Raw genomic sequence first — 20,238 nt, forward strand, 5'->3', positions numbered from 1 at the left:
ATAGTAATATATAAATAGACAGGCAGTATGGTCCAGTGAATAAGACACTGAGATGGGAATAAAAGAACTGGGTTCTGCCACTGATTTACTGTGTGACCTGGGCCAGTTCACTTTACCTCTGAGCTTCAGTTTTCTCATTTGTAAAACAGGTATAATTATCCTTTACCTGCCTTTGTAAAGCAGTTTGAAATCTCCTGATGAATAATGCTATGTGAGCACTAAGTTTTATTATTCTACAATTGGTAAAATATTGTTCATTGGTCAATAGGAGTTTATGGACTGCAGATTTACTCAATTTTCATACATTGCATGACCCAGCTCTTCAGTAGCTGCATTCTTCAGGTGTAAAATCCTCTCACATATTGAGAGGTCAGGAATAGACAATAGGAGATCTTTTGCTGCGCTCATGTACAGATGGTTGCGAAGAAGAGAGGTCAGAGCTGTAATGTTTTCTCTCTAGGTAATTATACACATCCATCATGATAGGATCAGAGCTCTCTCTTGCAGCATATGCACACAGGGGGTTTTGTGGGTGGGTGTGGGCAGTGAAAGGGGCATGATCAGTGATTAAACCTCTTGCACAGATCCAATGGCAGACAAACCATGTGGTAGGGTGGGGGCTGTAAGCCAACTGGAGAAGCAATTGCAGCCTGTCCTCATAGGTGTTTGTGCCTCTGAGCTAGGAAGATTTCATCCCTCTAGCTCCCATGTAGCATGCCTGAGCCAAACCTATTTATTTGGCCTTTACAGCAGGGACCAGGGTTTCCCCTACCAGGGGCGGCTCTAGCAATTGCGTGCTGGGGTCTAGAGCCGGCCCTGTCCCCTACAATTAGAAATAGTTCACTATCAACAGTCATCATACGGTAATGCAATTTGTACCTATGTTTGACACTAAATCCTCTTTTTGAATGAGCATGTGTATTTGTGTAACACCGACAGATCCTGGTCATCAGTGGGTGGGATCGAACCTAGGGCCTCTGACGCTTAATACTTCAGGCACATGGCTATTAGCTAAGGCTGTAGCAGACTCATTAATCTCTAAGTGGTCTCGGTGCCACTAGAAGGGACAGAGCACCACACCCAAGAGATGTGTGGGTTACATACTTCCCTTAGCTGAGAAAGCAAGTCCTAAGCTTCAGAGACTTCCCAGTTGAAATCCCGGATGAGCCCCCACTTGCAACCCCGACAGACCCTGGTCATTTTCGTGCAGGATCGGACCTGGGACCCCTGAAGCTTAGTGCATGAGCCTCTACTGCATGAGCTAAAAGCCACATGGCTGTTAGCTAAGGCTGTAGCAGACTCATTTATCTCTAAGTGGTGATACTAGAGGGGACGGAACACCACACTCAGAAGGCGTGTGGGTTACATTTGCTCCCAGATGGATATCTACATATCCAGTTGATATTAAGGCTCTAGCTATATAATACATGCATATTCACTCAAGGCATGAAAACAGCATTTTCTCTCTTTGTGGCAAAAGACCATTCCTTTGCCATCCATTTTCTACAGTGTGCATCTGAATTTTTTCTTCTTAAATATCATGTTCTAAATTTCATTGAACCCTATCATCCAGCTGATTCTGAACCACATCACCCTGTTATTCTTTTCTATATCATATTTTTTATTGCAACACTGTTGTCTTAGCCCTTGAGAGGATGCCCTACTGAGAAAACAAATTTGTTGTATAAAAGGGAAAAGCTGGAAAAGAAGAGGCAAATGAGAAGATGAAGTTCTCATATGAACACTCTCAATCAATTTAAACTGTAATCCCCCCTCATCTGTTTTTGTTTGCTGAAGATCTCATTAAACTATGTATCAATGTGTTTCTTTAATGATGAAATACTATTTAATTTTCTCTTTTCCTTCAACAGAGGTTTATCTATTATCTAACATATTCCTGTTCAAAATAAATAATGTCTTTCTACAAAAGGAAAACAAATTTACAAATCTGTCTATGTCATATTTCAAATAACTGTAAAACCCCTGGAGACAGGGAACTCCAGATATTTGCAGTTAACTTAATATTTGAGTTTCAGTTGTTTCAAAATCTATAAAAACATGAGTGTAAGACAGGCTGGTGGAATTCCACCACCCACAGGTCTGAACAAAAGATCCACATATATAGTACAGTGAAAAAGCCACCTCTCATGAGACATGTTTTATTAACAGAAAATTAATTCTGGCCTTCCCCCAGGCTTGAATGCTCACAGGGCTCCAATTCAGCATGGTTTCCCATTAAACCTTAAGCTCAGGCCTACATTTTTAAGCATGCAGTTGTCCCACTGAGATGACTTATGTGTTCAAAGTTAGGCACTTACTGAACTGGGGGCAGGGCTCCTTCCCTTCCCTCAGGAGCTACCTATCTGTCTCAGAAACTTCCTCTGCAGGGGGATGCTTCCATCTCTCTTGTAGTCAGGGTGCAGTAAGGAGCCACACTTAACCCAAAGAATCAGCAATAATTAACATGCAGCTAGTTGGAAAATGTATTTGTGAACACGTTTCCTAAATCTTGAATGTGGCCATGTTCATACCCTTCACTCTTTGTCAAATTGCCCTTCCTTTGGTAAAAATGAACAGAAGATGGTGATGAGAGAGGAAATTACCTCACTTTCTTCCTTTGATTGGGGAAGCAGGCCCCTCAGTGGAATGACTCATGGACCCCTCCTCAACTTGCAGACATTCTGCAACTGTAGGTGGGACTCCTGGGGAGAATGATGTGCAATTCTCCCTGGCTAAATCTCCAAACAATGTGGAGCTACTCCTCTAGCCCCTCCCCTTCCATAGACTACAGCCCTGCAGAGTGCCCTCCATTGGGTCCTTGGACGGAGGGAGAGAGAGAGAGAGTGGGACTACATGACAAAGGTGGCCACCTCCCACTACCACACATGAGAAGTGAGATAGTGTCATGGAGAGGTCTAAGCAATGGCCTACCCTGGAAAGGAATCAAGGGTCATTTCCCCACCTTACAATAACATGACTAAGAGGTTGCCCAAAGCCACAGTACCGACTAGAACCCAGGTCTCTAACTATCAGATGGCAGATCCAAATCTTATACATTCAGCCACAGTGACTCTCAGAATACCAACTCAATATGCTTGGCTGTCATGTACTCTCTGCTTTAATCAGTGTACACAACATTCCCAAAGGTAGGAATAAACTCCATGATTCTTGAGCGCCAACATTCTACTGCAATCTAGCAAATAGTTGTGTAACCCACTGGCAAAGTCTGTGATTACCACACAACATAGTGGCTGGCTTCCATAAAGGATACCAGTTAGTCTGTTAGCGCAGGTACTACAGGTCTGTACTGGGCATCTGAAGGCCCACAGTTCAAACTATGTTGATGAGCTATGATTCTTATGATTGTGCATGATGGAATCTGTTTTTCCCATTTAAAAAAAAAAGGCAACTCTGTTACTGTGTGAGGTTATAATGGAGAGGCAGCATCTTCTCCAAAGTGAAAGCTGATTTCAATTTCCTCCTTGTATTGTAAAAAGATAAAAAAGAAAGCCCTTGTTCTTCAGATATTTAGCACTTTGCTAGCATTAGTTCTGATCATATTGGAGTAAGCAGTATAAAGAATTAAAAGTCTCCAAAACTGTTCCTTTTCAAAATTTCTGAAGTGTCTAATATGTTTCTTTACATCTTTTTATCAGAATCATATTCTATCACATCATTCTAAACATAGGTACTGGCTAACTGCTGGTAGCTTCACCGTTGTTTTTAAATCTAAGTACAGATCTTAAATGTCATGGCAATAAATGCTATACAGATGCAGAGAGATTAGCTTGGATATTGACAGTGACCTTTGTAACAAGGGAAGGAATGGTAAAACAAGTTGCCATTATTTGAAAAGCAGACATGATTCTCCACCATTGAAGTTGACGGAGAAAAGAAAAAGCTGATGGAAATGTACCCTACATAGCTACCAACAAATTTCCTGATCTAAAGCGCATTGAAATCAATTAAAAGACTTACACTGACTTCAGTGATAAGGCCCTCAATGGCTAAAATATAGATTTTGGAGAGAAATATTGCTTTTTCACCTGTAGACCTACTACCAAACACTGATACAGTGCTATCATAGAATCATAGAAATGTAGGGCCAGAAGGGACCTTGAGTAATCATCAAGTCCAGCTCCCTGCACTGTGGCAGGACAAAGTAAACCTAATTGATTGGTATTTGTCCAACTTGTTTTTAAAAGCTTCCAATCATGGGAACTCCACAAACCTCCTTTGGAATCCTATTCCAGAACTTAACTATCCTTACCGATACAAAATTTTTCCTAATATCTAACTTAAATCTCCCTTCTTGCAGATTAAGCCCATTCTATATCCTTTTGGCCTCTTTTTGAAAGCAATTGTAAAGAAGATTTCATAAATAACTGTGCAATGACAGCCAGATTTGGAGGCTGACTGAAAACTATGCAGGGAAACAGCAAATCTATTCCATTTAACAAAATCTGGGTGCATATTATGATATAACTTGGGAGGAGAAAGCTGGCATCTGTAGAAGAATGGAAATTTCTTGGTGTGCTGTCATATTTTCTCTAAACATACTCACAGTACATAGTTCCATTTTAATTCTCCTCCCCCTGCCTTTCAGCAAAAGATGGATTCTGGTTATCAATTCTCCGTAGGGCAGTTTTGAATGAGTTTGGTATTTCAGGTTTCAGAGTGGTAGCCATATTAGTCTGTATCAGCAAAAACAATGAGGAGTCCTTGTCGTACCTTAGAGACTAACATTTATTTGGGCATAATCTTTCATGTGCTAGAACAGGGGTCGGCAACCTTTGGCATGCGGCTCGCCAGGGTAAGCACCCTGGCAGGCTGGGCCAGTTTGTTTACCTGCCACATTGGCAGTTTGGCGGACCGCGGCCCCCACTGGCTGCGGTTCACTGTCCCAGGCCAATGGGGGTGGCGGGAAGCCGCGGCCAGCACATCCCTCGCCCGCGCTGCTTCCCGCCGAAGTCAGAATAGTATAAATGTAAAGCCATCTTCAATGGGCCAAAAATGAAAGCTTTTCAAATGAAGCTACCTTGAAATGCAGATTGTATATTACTACTCAATTTCAGGTACATGTATTCATGATTACTTCTGGCAAAAACAGTATCTCATAAAAACTTGAACATAGTTATCCAATTTAAAAAAAAAAGCAGATTAGACATCAGTCTCACTTAACCACATTTCAAAGATATTTAAACAAAAACTAACCATTAGAAACAAAGGAAAGATATGCTGTAAGCCTGTCTGCTCTAAAAACACTCACTGAAATATCATCTCTGATCTTTCACATACTATTGGTTGTATCAAGTAGTAAAAACCTTTACTGTAAGAAACATTCAAAGAAAAAAAAAGGTAAAATAAATTTTAAGCTATTTGTCACAGAGAATCTGAACTTTGGAGCTCTCAATTTCCTTTAACAAAACATTTTGTACTTGGTCATAATTATGATTTGTCATACCATGAAAGATCCAGCTAAGTCTAATTAAACTAGCTGAAGGCACATTCACTTTAGTTATCCTGAAATACATCTAAGTTTAATGTAGAAGAGATAATGACAAGACAAACCTGCTGTTTTAGAGCTGCAATGGTCTCGTCAACTTCGGCAGCAAAATGGCTGAAATCTTGAGCAAATCCACTGGATACTATGTCAGTTAGATGCATTGCACTGGCTGCCTTTCTATGCCTGTGCAAATCTCCCTGGTGTCTGAAATACACGTTAAATTTACCACCAGAAAATGGAAAATAACAATCTGAAGAAAAGGTTTCACATGGGAATTATAGGATTTATGCTGAAAATTAACAGAACTTTGGAAAAAATAATCTGAAATGGCATTGTGCTTTTGATATTTTATCTCACGGGTTGAAAACTTTTTTGAAATATAAAATGAACGTCATGTTACATTACAGATGCATTGCTACGTTAGTCAGACCTCAAAAGTATTTTTCTGAAAAGCTCCCTCCACACCAAGAACCCCTTGACAAATGAAATGTCAGACATTATGCAATGCATAGGTGGGAAAGGTGCTATCTGTATTATGTATTCATGACAAGAACTATGTTAAGAAATTAATAAGCATAGCTGTCAAAAAAAATCACACCTCTAAAGCAAGACAAGTGTAAAGTAAGCCAATCCTACTGAACACGAGAACAACAACAAAAATGGTTTAAGTTAGGGCTTCTCTTCACTCCCGTGCTAAATCGCCACTGCTGCCATTGATGTAGCGATGCCAATTTAGCACTCTGGTAAACTCACATTACAAAGCACTTCGCTTGTTTAGCCTAACCAAAAGAAGGCGGAGGGGAGATATGATTGCGCTCTATAAATACATCAGAAGGATAAATACCAGGGAGGGAGAAGAAGTATTTAAGCTCAGTACCAATGTGGAAACAAGAACAAATGGATATAAACTGGCCATCAGGAAGTTTAGACTTGAAATCAGATGAAGGTTTCTAACCATCAGAGGAGTGAAGTTCTGGAACATTCTGCCAAGGGGAGTAGTGGAGGCAAAAGACATATCTGGCTTCAAGACTAAGCTTGATAAGTTTATGGAGGGGGTGGTTTGGTGGGATAGTCTAATTTTGGCAATTAATTGATCTTTGACTATTAGAGGTAAATATGCCCAATGGCTTGTGATGGGATGTTAGATGGGGTGGGATCTGAGTTACCACAGAGAATTCTTTCCTGGGTGTCTGGCTGGTGAGTCTTGCCCATATGCTCAGAGCTTAGCTGATTGCCATATTTGGGGTCGGGAAGGAATTTTCCCCCAGGGCAGATTGGCAGAGGCCCTGGGTTTTTTTTGCCTTCCTCTGTAGCATGGGGTCTGGGTCACTTGCTGGAGGATTCTCTGCATCTTGAAGTCTTTAAACCATGATTTGAGGACTTCAATGGCTCAGATATAGCTTAGGAGTTTGTTACAGGAGTGGATGGGTGAGATTCTGTGGCGTGCATTGTGCAGGAGGTCAGACTAGATGATCATAATGGTCCCTTCTGACCTTAAAGTCTATGATTCTATGATTGATGGGAGAGCGCTTGCCCTCTTAATTACTTAATTAAGTCTTAATTACTCCATCTCAATGAGAGGCAGAAGCTATGTCAAAGGGAGAGCATCTCCCACCAACATAGTGTGGTGTAGACATCACTTTAAGTCAATATAAGTTACGTTGCTCAGGGTGGTGTTTTTTTCACACAGTAAAATGAAGTGCCACCCTTCTTTTGTTTTATTTGTATGAGCAAAAACTGTCCATCTACTGATTCACTTTGAGCAATAGTCCAATAGATTTCATCCAACATATAATTTGGGCTAGACATAGGTCCCTAAAATCATTACAAACAACAGGCAGGATCTTCAGCTGACATAAATCAATGTTGCTCCTTTGAAACAGTTGGCTTCAGTGGAGGCAGGGTGATTTATACCAGCTAAGGGTCTAGCTCTGTATATTCATAGGCTACTACATTATAGTTCCAGTTACACATAAGGCAACTATTCTAGAAAAGCACTTGACAAAAGTCAATAGCTGTCTTAAAAAGGTATGGAATATTTTTATACTGAGTGTGAGCTATGTGACTCCATAATGGGTATCTAAAACAGAGGATCTGTGTGAGAGGAAATACTATCATATGAAAGGAGATAAATAGCAGGATTCAGTCGTAAGACTGATTCTGTTAATTTTATAAAATATGGGAGTGACCTGAAATTCATCACAAAGAAAAAAAAACTCTGTGGAAGTTATTGAAAATGACAAACAGAAAAGTGAGGACAGTGAACTCTAACAAAACATCAATAGCATTCAAAATTACTTGGCAAACTTAGGAGAATGGAGAGTTACTAATGGTTGCCTAAGCAATTCAATGTAGAAAAACTGTTGGTATTGTAATGAGGCTATTGAAAGAAACATGAAACTGATGCACCCTCAAGAGTCACAGACATTGCAAAATACTCCTGAAGTAAGGATAGGTAAAAGTCCATGCTTAGGAGAGAAAGCATAAACTAATATACCAGGATGTATAAAAACAAAAGCAATGAATTAATTTAGCTATTGGAGAAAATTACCAGTGTATGAGAGACTGGTGAGGATATATTCAGAAAACTTGTAGACAGTTCATGAAAGAGAAGTCTAGAAATGGAGAACATGCAAAAGGAGGGAAACTATAATGAATTGAAAATTTTGGGTGTTTCACTGAATTATTTTTAAACAAAAATTTAAGAAGTCTATGGATTAAATTCTGCTACCAGTTACAGCAGTGCAACCCTAATGAGAATACAATTTGGCTGGTGGCCTGTGTTTTCTGAAAAATGAAGGAATTGAGAGGGGATCTCAGGGACTTCTGAGGACAGAAATGATATATGTTATATATCACTGTCACAGGGTGACTGGCCCCTTTAAGAGGGAGCAGGGCTCAGTGCTCCTGTGACTGATTACCCGCTACTCACCTGGGCTTCAAAGACGGCACCTGGGTCTTATGAAGGGGAAGCTGCTGGTAAATAGCTGCTAAAAGAAGCTACTGAGGGGGGAGAGAGAAAAAATGAATACCAAGTACAGTCCCTAGAAGGAGGGCTGTGAAATCCTGGACTTAAAGGAGAGTTTGCTGCCTGGGGAAGCCAGGATTTGAAGCTCACAGCCTTAAGCAAGAGGGCCATGAAACCCCTGAAATCAAGGGGTAAGGGACAAAAGGGTTTTTGGGGAGCCAGGCAGTGTTTACTAAATTAGAGCCCAAGAGAGGGGGATTATTTTATGGACTCTGGTTGTAAATAAGTTATTTTTGAAGCCTCAGAGGAAAACTGAGGCAGGGTGCCAGGCCAGACACAGGGCACCTTGGACTGGAACCTGGTGACAGTCACATTATTTGAACTAGTGTGAAATACAAACAACAAGAGGGAATTGAGATGACCCAAAGAAGGAAATTTAGGATGAAGAGCTTTACAGAGAGAACTGAGAGTGGTAGCAGTAAAGGATGAAGGCACACTTAACTGCAGGAGGTGCTGTCTTCTAGAAGAGATGTAAAACTGAGATTCTGACCATTTATGGTCATAAAAAAGCCACTGACACTTTTTGCAAAAGTAGGACTGACAGTCCCAGTATCCTGAATATTTACATTTTGCTTATGCTTATGTTGAAATTATTCCCAAAGTTTCTATTTTAAAATCAGTATTATTTCTTTATTTTAACCATATATTTACAAAACACTAAACTCCACAAATGAACATTACCTACATTAATGCAAACCCAAACATTTATTTATTTCACCATCAGCCTCCATCTCTCTATATTCAGTCAGGCATAAGTTATTGTCCTGATCATTAAACTCCACCCATTGAGAAACAAAAGTATGGAAGAAAAAATAGCATTTCAAACACTACAAGGCAATCTCAGTGCAAGTAATCACAATTCCTCTAAACCAATACTGAATTAATTCACAAAAGGTAGTGTGTTATATCAGCTACAGACAAAAACAAGGAAATTATATTTTCCCAAACCACAAAAAATCATAATATATCAAAAACACCCCTTTCCTTGGCATCTCCCATTGGGTATTATAGTAATCAGAATGAGTCTCTTGAGGTTTGAAATTTCCATGACAATGTTCAGTAGCCCTTAAATGTCAGTGTAGTACAAAATAGCTAGTAAAACACCCATGCCTATGAATGAAAACTCATAGCCATTGTCTTTGGTAAAAACTCAACATTATCCTTTGAATCAGCAAACCTCTAACATCTTTCAAAGTAACATTTTTGGTAAAAGATTTCACTATCTGATTCCCATATGATTTGACTTTGAGTTAGCAAATTTCTAAATATTTCTTTTAATATTGTTTTTCATTAGCAGGAATGATGAATTACACTCAAGAGTTTAAAATAATCTGGTTTAAGCATGTTTCTTTCCAGTTTTATCTAGCACAAGGAAAGTTCTCTCCTAATGCACACTAAATAATACAAAAACACCACCACCACAGCTAGCTCCTATACTTCATCAGTAGCTTCCAAAGCACTTTAAAGATGGTGTGACATTAAATAAGCTATTAAATAAGTTTAATAGCCAGGTCACTTCTTAGCTTCTAACAATACTTTATAAACACCACATTTTACTGTTTGCGGCTAACTGAATGAAAGGGAATTTTAACACAACCAGATTAAAATCAACTAACCTTTGCTATGTTCAAATCAATTTTGTGAACCACCTAAAGTAATTAGACTATTTTTAAATGTAAAAATGTCTTAATGATGATAGTAATAATCAAAAGCCAGCAACAGCATTAGATTGGAATATCAGCATCTAAGTTACATCATAATTCACCTACGTGGAAAATGACAGACACATTGTATTCAGGTATAAAGAAAACTAAAACATTCAAAAGATCTCTTTCTCACACACAATTTCTGCGTATAAAAGATTAATAAACAAAGAGCCTTTGAAGACTAAGTAGTAACCAAAATCTTTCATGTACATACTTTTCATGCTCATCCCGAAGGTGGCTAGTTCATAAACACATACCTGCTTCTTGTACTGGTCTCACCCCTTTTATGCTTCTCTTTGGGATAACTGTATTCAGCAGACCGTTTGCTCCTAAAGTGGTGTGACAGAGCCCCAAACTGTCCCCTTGTCCTACAGTCTGTGAACACAATAATTCATACTAGTATTATTTCTGAAATAAGATTTTCACAGAAAAAATGCACAAAAGTTGTAGTATCAAGTTGCTTTTGTGTGATTTACATAAGCTTCAATCCAGCAAAACACTTAAGCACATGCTTAACTTAAAGCATGTGCTTAAGTTCCATTGAAATCAATGAGTTTTAAACCTGTGCCTAAAATTAAACATAAGTTTAAGCACTTTGCTGAATAAGGGCCAGACACATTTGTATTTTATGCATCTACTTTTATTGTACTTTTAATCTTCAACAGTGGAAAAAACAGATGGGCAAACCTATTCCAAAATTCAATCTTAAAGACTACTCGTATCAAGATATGCTATTGCTATATGCAACATGCAGGGGTTTTTTTGTTTTGTTTTGTTTTATTTTTTTTGGAGTGGGAGGCTTTTATTTATTGGGTTTTCTTTTTCATAAGAAGACATTACAATTACATTGTTTTGACTTGTAAAATTATGTATCTTACTACAGAATTAACAATATTAAGCAACATATAGCATATTATTGCATCATTCACATTTCTCTCTCTTTCAAAATTATTTAATCAACGTGAACATGGTGCATGTTACACACACACACACACCATTCATAGTAATTCTTTTGGGGAAGCTGGGTGTTTTCTTGGTGTGTTTAGCAAGATGAAAGCCTTTTGTGCATCTATAATTAGAATGTAGCTCTCTTTTTTAGCACTCTTAGAATGCAGCACCACATATTGGATGTTTCTTATGTTATTTAAGGGGCTTCTACCTTTTATAAAGGAAGTTTGGCTCTGGTGCCCTAATTTAAACATTATTGTCTCTAATATGGATGTTAGTAAGATTTTGATTAAAATACTATCTATATTTATTAATAAGATAGCTAACAGATCAGAGATTGCAAGACCAGAAGGGACCACTGTACTCATCTAGTCTGACCTCCGATATAGCATGGGCCGTAGAACGTCCCCAAAATAATTCCTAGTGCATAGTTTTGGAAAAACATCCAGCCTTGATTTACTTAATGTTCAGTATATACAGTGATCTTGTACTCGTGCATGTATGCTATAACATTATCAAAGGCAATGTCTACACTTAAACCACTACAGAGACACAGCTGCAGCTAGCACTTCAGCGTAGACACTCACTACGGTGTTGAGAGGGATTCCCCCATGGCTGTGGTTCATCTACCTCCCCAAAGGGTGGTAGCTAAGTTGACGGAAGAATTCTTGGATCTTGAATTCATCCATCGTCCTAGCGCTGTTTATACCAGGGGCAAGGTTGGCATAGCTACATCTCTCAGGCATGTGGATGTTTCATACCTCCGAGAGACGTATGCTGATGTCAGTTTTCAGTGTAGACCAGCCCTAAAACCACACCACAGAAAAGAAGAACATTCCATAGAAAGGTGCTAATCGCCTACATTTTTCAGGTGGCAACATTACAGAGGCTAAAATCAATATCAACTAATTTGATTATTCAGATTGCTCAGTTTGTACATTTAATTATCTCATTGATTTTTGTGATTTTTTTCTCACTAATAATTACACACTGTGTGTATAATAGAAATGGAATATGTGCGTGTGTTTGAAGCTACTGATTGATGGGTAACTTGGGATCTTATTCTAGCCTGCAAAATACAGGCCCATAAGGAGCAAATGATTTGTAAGAAGCCCAAGATTATCTGGATCAGCTCTGTTTGAGTTAGCTGACAAATCAAACTTAACATTGAGGAGCTGGCAGACAAAGGCTAAACTTTTCAAATGGACCTCTAAAATTGTGACTGTTATTTTGCTGGTATAACTATTGCACACTCTTTTAAAAAAAAGTGTGCAAACAGAAATATTAGATGAACCAATGCCCGAAGGGAAAAAAGAACACCATGTATGAGCACAAGATGTGCAGGTGCAATTTTAGAAATCTCATTGAAAATTTGGCCTATAATACCAGTGTAAGAATCTATGAATTGCAACAGTCATCACCTCATTGAAATGTCAACTCAGAAGATCCTATATTCTGAAGTCTTTCCCCAGCCTGTAGGCACTGTAGCAGGGGATTTACTGTAGCATATTTCCTTGGGCTGCTAACCCTTTCCTGCTGACTACACTTGAAGAAATGACAACTATAACAAAAGTCCTTCACCTGCTGTCATCTGATCTAGTGAAACTGGTATCATCCTTGCATACACAATACTTGCAACGCAAAGTGAGTTGTGTTCACCATGCTCAATCCTAGCCATCTAATAAACTATTCACCTCTACAAGAAAAATATTAACTTTTGAGGTTCCTCTGTTATTTTTATATCCACTTATTTTCATGAGATTTATGTAGATTTTACCTCATGACACTGTTTTGGGGTATCAGCTTTGATAAAGCAATGCGGAATTATTCTCACAAGCAGCCAACATTTTGAGAACAGATTTTTTAAAATATTCCATTATGCCTCTTTTTCTTGTATGAAAATATTTTGCTTTCTTTTAATTGACAAGTGTCAGTAATTATGCTCATAATTTATCTCTCAAGACAGAAATGGCAACTGCATATGTATGCTTTTGTCTACAACGACAGTAGAAGATCCTTGGCTTTCAGTGTTGGTTTTGCTAAGAACATTGCTTTTCTGGCAATGAATACATAATTACCCATAATTCTTCCTTTAAAAAAAATAAAACTACAAACAGAACTAAAGCCTTTAACTGCAGAATTCAACTCATGCTATTCTGAGGTCACAACACATTGTTTTTCATGTTTTAATCAAAGAGCCAATCAAAATATATATTATAAATATAATATAAAAGATGAAGACATGATTTAGAAAACAAAAGGATAAAACATATAAAGGAAAGCCTTGAAAACCAAGGAGAAAAGAATTTTGAATAAGGACTGTGACGCTCCCCAGAGGTGAGAGGCACCTCACCACTACCTGCCTTTAGCATGAAACAGCTTTGTTTGTGCCTGCCGCAGTTTAGTTCCCTGAAACCAACACGAGCACTGTCTTCCAGGTCTCTGGAGACCTTCCTCTCTGTAAGGAAGAGCTCTGTGTAGCTGAAAAGCTTCTCTCTCTCACCAACAGAAGTTGGTTCAATAATAAAATATTACCTCACCCACCTCGTCTGTCTAGGCTAGTGAGAGATACACACCAACCTCTGTCTGCCCCTTGAAGCGTTCCCCTGAGATGCCCAGCCCTTAACCACTGGATACCCTGAGAAATTACCAGGTTAGATGTCCCCAAGGGAGCAGTATTGACATAGCTTGATTGGTACTTCGCAGGATCAGGTCTTTATAACGCTGAAATATATTTCTAGTGAGACTGATATTATCAAAGATTAAGATTTAAAAGTTACCGAGTAAGGATAATGGAAACAGAAGTGGTTACATATGAAACAAAAAGCGTAACACACTTCTTAGAGTCTAAACTTAAGCATTAATAGGCTAAAATCCTTGTCCAAAGTAATTTCTCACCTAAAGCAGTCTCCCAGCGTCACCAGCCAACAAGACTGGGATCTAACTCTCATGAACACAAGAAGTGCTGTCTTTTTTGTTCTCTCACAAAGTGTCCTTTCCCAGAACTCATTGTTTTGCCCCCAGAGTCAGGATGACCACCTGTTGTTTAGGCTCCAGTGACTTGTCTCTTGTTGACTCTATATACAAAATAGGCTTCCATTGTGTTGGCTTATATGCTTAATTTACATATTAACCTAGGCAGACAGGTGAATCTACATCTCTTTGTCTGGCAAAACATGTTTGACAACCCAGCCTCACAGACTGGGACACAGACGGAGACATATTTTCAATTCATATACGTAATTCCTTAAATATGATCAGTAAATACATCTCACAGCAATTGTGAGGGCTCAGTATGGCATACGCTTTTTATTATTAGACATTTCACACAACCCTTTCTGAATAAATCCTATGAAAGCAGCATGTCAGGTGTAATGAATTTTTCAGGCCTGACAGCAGTCGCTGTTACAGAATAGCGAACCCTTAATCAGTTGGCATTAACAGGTTCTTAGAGTCACAGGAACTTCATATGAAGATTTTTGTTTCATGAAGATATTCCTGTAAAGGGCCAAATGTCATATCCAAAAATGTTTTCATGGAGTCAAAATGCAAGAAAATAGATGTGGCGCCATCAAAAGGGATTCTGAATTTATCTGGCTGTATAGCTGTAAATTCACCCTTCTCTGTACCTTATCTTTGGAGAATCAGATAATTGTATCTGTTTGAATGGCTTCAATTATGTTTACGCTAATGACTCAAATATACCTCTCCTTTCTACACCTGTCTCATCTGACAATTAAAATCGTAGTCTCTCTTGTTTAATAGCCCACTTAAACTCAACATGGCCAAAGCTGAGGTTTTGATTTCCCCCCTAGAATCACCTTCTTTCTCTCCTCACCATCAATATCACTGTGGCATCACAACCAGCCACCCAGGCATGTAATCTGGGTAACATTACTTATGTGGTCCTTTCCCTAAACCACCAAATCTTTCGTGCAGGGCCTCCTTGGCTTACATCCTGTCTGGCACTGAAGATTCCAACCTGCTGTAAATTTCTCCATAAATTCATTCACAATGCTGCTGCTAATCTCATTTTCAGAACTTTGACCAAATCTTTCTATCACTCTGCTGACATACCCTTCTGCAGTGGATCAACTGTAATTTCTTGTCTTCACCTTTCACACCAGTCACAATTTATTCCTGTCCAATCTAGCCGCTCTATCAGCTTGTTGCAACAGCAACTGCCTCCTTTGCTCCAAGGCTAGATTCTCTGCTCTGCCAGGTTCATTAAGTACCATGACAGGAGATATTCATGTTTTTGCCATAGCAGGCTGAGGTCTCCATAACAAAAACCAAACCTAGTTTAACACTTTTTAATGTATGACAGTGACTGGGTTATATTAACACCTTTGGCACATTTATTCCTTCTAAATTAATACAATAGCACCTAGCACGATAGGACTAGGTCCTGATCCCCGCTTGGGGCTCTTATATGCTACTGTAATAATAGTAATAATTATACAAAATTGTGTGAAGTTAGCCATTGAGTCCTGGTCTGACAGGAGCCTCAACCATTTTGCAAGCACAAATCACCTTGGGTGCAATTTATATTAACTAGACTTCTAACTGCCAGATTTGAGACGTAATTAGGTAGTTAAACATCTAAATGACATTATTTACTCCCCCCCCAGTTCTTTTTGCCTATAATATTGATCATTCAAAGATCATTCTAAAAAAATCAGGCTACTGACGTCTCAAAGCATTCTTGTTTTATTTGGATAGCAAGTGCCAAGTCAGGAAATGTATGTATTTGGTGACTCTGAAACAGAACTCTTTTTTTTTCTTTCTGAATTATGAACCCTCTTCCTGTACTGAAAGGGTGTGAAAGTTACAATTAAAGTATAGATTTTGTTGATATATGATGGACTGGAAGAAGAAACCGATATCTAAAAAAACCCTCCAGCCATACATAATAATTTATTTTCTGATGAGGTTTCAGTTAATCTTTATGGTTTTTTTCAACTGATTCTATATAATCAGTTATTGTTACTTGTTAAGTGCTGATAATATGTTTCATCTTTAAATCAAGAGCTCTGATGTTTCAGGATTTGGTTTTCTGGCATCTTGACCTTTCTTGATAGGAAGACATTTTCTTTGATAAGAAGATTTCCCTGGATGGTTGTGTGACATTATCTAATTAAAATATGACCATGTAGAGCATTGTTGCTACAACTGTTATATAATTGCAATAAATCTTGTATGTCAAGTAAGGTGTCTATGGAAAGGTTATGATTTGCTGAATATGATTTTGCTATTTGTATGCATGTATCATTTTTGTAATTGAAGTTATGAGCATTGGCTCTATAGCTGCATTTCAAATGTTTGCTTCTGTGTAGCACCCACAAGGTATTTATCCAGCACATTTTGAAGGAACTATTCAAGTGAATGGCCCATTAAAGAACATTTAACTCACAATGGAAGACGTTCATCTGCAATTAATGGACTTTTCTGCTGTGACTAAGTGAAATCCTGCATGGACATGTGACTTGCTCATGTGACTCCAAACACCATCTTGATACCTGTAATTTTCCATTAGTTGTGCTGAGGGCTTTGTTTGAAATAATGGGTTTCCCTCCACACAGCAGAAGCTATAAAAGGCCCTGGAAACATCTCCATTTTGCCTCTTTCCTGCTCAAACCTCTGGACTGTGAACTTACACTAATGGGAGCATTCTAACCAAGGGACTGAGGACCTTCCAATAATTTGGAAGCAACCAGTGACTTGACTTAAGCCAGCAATTTATTCCATCACTGCTACAAGCCTGATGCAATAAATGCAAAGGTTTTGGGTGTATTTGGTTCCTTTAACCAATTTTAACTCACCTTTCTCTCTTTCTTTTTAGAAATAAACCTTTAGATTTTAGATACTAAAGGATTGGCAACAGCGTGATTATTGGGTAGGATCTGAGTTGTATATTGACCTGGGTGTGTGGCTGGTTCTTTTGGATCAGAAGAGCCTTTTATTTGATGAAATTGGTTTTAAAGAACCACTCATCTTTAAGTCTAATGTTTTTGGTGATGATACAAGGACTGGAATGCCTAAGACAACTGCTTTTCTGACTTCTTGTTAGCCAGTGTGATGAAACAGAAGATTACTTTTGTTGCTGGTTTGGTATATCTTATGGGAGTATAACCACCAGTTTTGGGGTGTGTCTGCCCTAATCCTCAGCAGTTTGTTCTAAATTTGATATTCTTAGTTGTAACCCATGAAGGCAAGGTTACAGGTTGCCACAATGGATTCCACTTTACTTAGATGAGGTCCATGGGTGTCCATCTTAGCCTCCAAGTGGGAAACTGGTGCTAAAATTGTTTCCAAGGAAAACTGTTACATATTTGTTTCCATAATGTAAAGCTTTTTCAGAATGGTAGTTAACCTACATTTACTACAGATTGTTCTCACAGCGGCTAGACCACACAGAGCCACTACTTCCTGAGCTGAAAGACTCACATCTGTTAGCCTATGACAGTAGCAAACTCAAACTTCTGTGTGAGCCACCCACTAGAAGGGGACAGAAAGCCAGACTGAGTGAGCACGTTACAGAAGGAGGGCAGAAGTAGCAATATGTAGCTGCTACGATCAACCCACGCTTCCCTGGCTATTTACACGGGAGCTCAAAGCCAAAAAGTTGCCTGAGCATGTTGGTGTTGGGAAATATTTATCAGGGAAATAATGTTGTGGGGATAACCATGGTTCCAAATAAAATTAAAAAGGCAAAGAGCAAAGGTAAGACTTCAGTAAATGAATAAAATTCAACAGGTAAACTATCAAAACATGCATGTATAATGTCTGTGTTGATGCACTGCATTTGGCCATTTATGTTTTATCTCAATCATCATAAACTGAGTTGAAGTGAAACTCTACAGCCCAGTCTCCTTAAACTTCGAGAGACTTTGTTACTGGTTCCTATAATCTCTAAAAAGGGCCAAACCAAACATCTGAATATCTTCAAATTTTGAGAAAGTTTGGATCCAGATGACAATTTTGCCATTGGCTTCACTGGGAATTAGATAAAGTCCCAAATTATCCCATTACCCTGCTATAGGCCTTGCTAGATAACATCAAATGCTAAGCCTAGGGTATGGTGAGAAGGAATAGGTATATTGGATAAGGAAGAAACTTCATACTCTGGGAACAACTGGAATCATATGTAAGAATCTCTATGATAAAATTGTATTCAGTTTCCCATAGGACACAATTGTGGTGCAGTAGACACTGGCCTGAAAACAAGGCAATGCAGAGCCACAACACTCCTCCAGGCAGAACAAATCCCAGTCTAATGTGCTAAGAATTCTCAAGCTGCACCAGTTCTCTCCAAGGGCAACCTACGCGCTCTGGCCCCATTTCTCACCTCTGTTGAGGCACTGTGCAACTCTGGGTGTGTGCGTGCAGGGTGGGGGTTGTGAAGATGTTCCTTGCAGGGGCATGACGCTGCATGCTGTGCAAGAGCCAGTCACAATTTGGCCGTCAGTCAATAGATAAGCATTTCTGCATTCTGAGCAAAAGGCAAATTGCACAGGCCCTGGGGTATTTATTTGATTCAGCCACCTCCAATAATTGAAACTGCTCTTCCTCATCATCTTTATGCCTGGTGCAATTAAAATCCACAATCATGCTACATCTGTTTAGTGAAATTATCATCTCCGGTGCATCCTAGAAATGAAAGAGCACTCCTGGTACAGAAGGTCTACATGCTGTATTGATGTGAGTGACACACTAAGCCATGTTGCCAGTTGATTAAATAAATCCTTCTTCAAATACAAACAGTTGCAGGAAGAACTGACAGATGTATATTTTCTTCTGGGACGTATGAAACCATCTGGTTTGTGATTTCCAGATGGAAGTTTCACAGCAAGTTCTCACTTTGGGGTCTTAAGGTATTCCAGAGATTTGTATTTCCTTTTTCAGATTTGTGAGCTAAAGTATCCCCAGCATTGAAAATTATTGCTGACTAATGAAAATTGAATTTATTAGATAATAAGATGTGTATTAGATTACCAAAACATTCCCTTAATAAATTCATTCTATTAAAAGCTGTTGCATGATTAACGAAAAGAAGCCCTTCAAAGCAGTGTGGAGAACATCAGACTCCAACAGCTTACAGCAAACTATAATGAGACAATTAAGCTATAAACTTGTTTTCAGTCCTGCTTTTGAATTTAGTTGCTATATTTAACTTTATGCCATAAGGCAATCTCTCAAAGTTGCCTTTCTGCTGTTTCAGAACCACTTGCTTGAAACCCTTATTGTAAAGCCGGACAAGGACAAATATACTAGTACTAAGGACACTGAAATGCTCTAAAAATCCAAGTTATAATATAAGAAATGACAGAAGCTCAAACAGAGATACATAACACCAAACAAAACAGACAAAACAAGACAGATATTTTAACAAAATAAGAAGTTAAAAACTCTGGGGAGCATACCCGCTCCCAACTCAAACAGTTAAAAAACAACAACAAAAAACCCCACATGATTCCTCTGCTCTCCAGACTCTGGATCACTCCACAGAGCCTTCCATTAGGTCTTTCATAACCTCTGATATTCCTCATCTCTGAGAGAGCAGGCTCCCTCTCAAAGCCCCACCCTTGGAGTATCATCATGGGATGCCTGGTCACCTGATCCATGAGCCCGAGCCCAAGGGAGATGGATAACTAGATGCAGGTGAGGCTAAGTCAACTCCCCCTAAACGACCTGCCCACTATATTACAGTGACCTTTGCACTTCATGGTCTTGGGGTCAGATGGGGGCTCTTTTGGTCACTGATGTAAATTAGAGCAGCCCATGGCTTAACTGGACAGTATATGCCCCCAGAGGAGCCATTTCGTTGGTCCAGGATTGTAGTGAACTCTGTCCATAGCCTCCCACCCCAGACCATCCCCTATGCTGGGGGACTAGAGGCAACAGGTGTAGAGCCAGTTAGGGCACTTGTATGTTACCTGGCTCTATCCTTATGCAATGGGATCCTTAGCTGGCAGCTTAAACCAGTTTGTGCCCCATTTGCTCTGCCTTGTAATGTAGTGAAGCCACCATTTACAAAAATCACACGAGAG

The 20,238-nt window shown here is 39.1% G+C and overlaps 1 protein-coding gene across 2 annotated transcripts in view; it reads right to left on the reverse strand.

Annotated features, from left to right (window-relative positions):
- The window catches only part of PXDNL (peroxidasin like), a 299,709-nt gene that overhangs the window by 30,526 nt on the left and 248,945 nt on the right, over window positions 1-20,238 (reverse strand). For both annotated transcript variants that reach the window (XM_039527937.1, XM_039527936.1), the window contains exons 20-21: window positions 10,498-10,615; window positions 5,572-5,710 (exon numbers count right to left, since the gene is read on the reverse strand). In XM_039527937.1, the coding sequence (XP_039383871.1) occupies window positions 5,572-5,710; window positions 10,498-10,615 (257 nt within the window). The remainder of the gene's footprint in view (window positions 1-5,571; window positions 5,711-10,497; window positions 10,616-20,238) is intronic.

Source organism: Mauremys reevesii, linkage group 2 (genome assembly GCF_016161935.1).
Source record: "Mauremys reevesii isolate NIE-2019 linkage group 2, ASM1616193v1, whole genome shotgun sequence".
Classification (NCBI taxonomy): domain Eukaryota; kingdom Metazoa; phylum Chordata; order Testudines; family Geoemydidae; genus Mauremys; species Mauremys reevesii.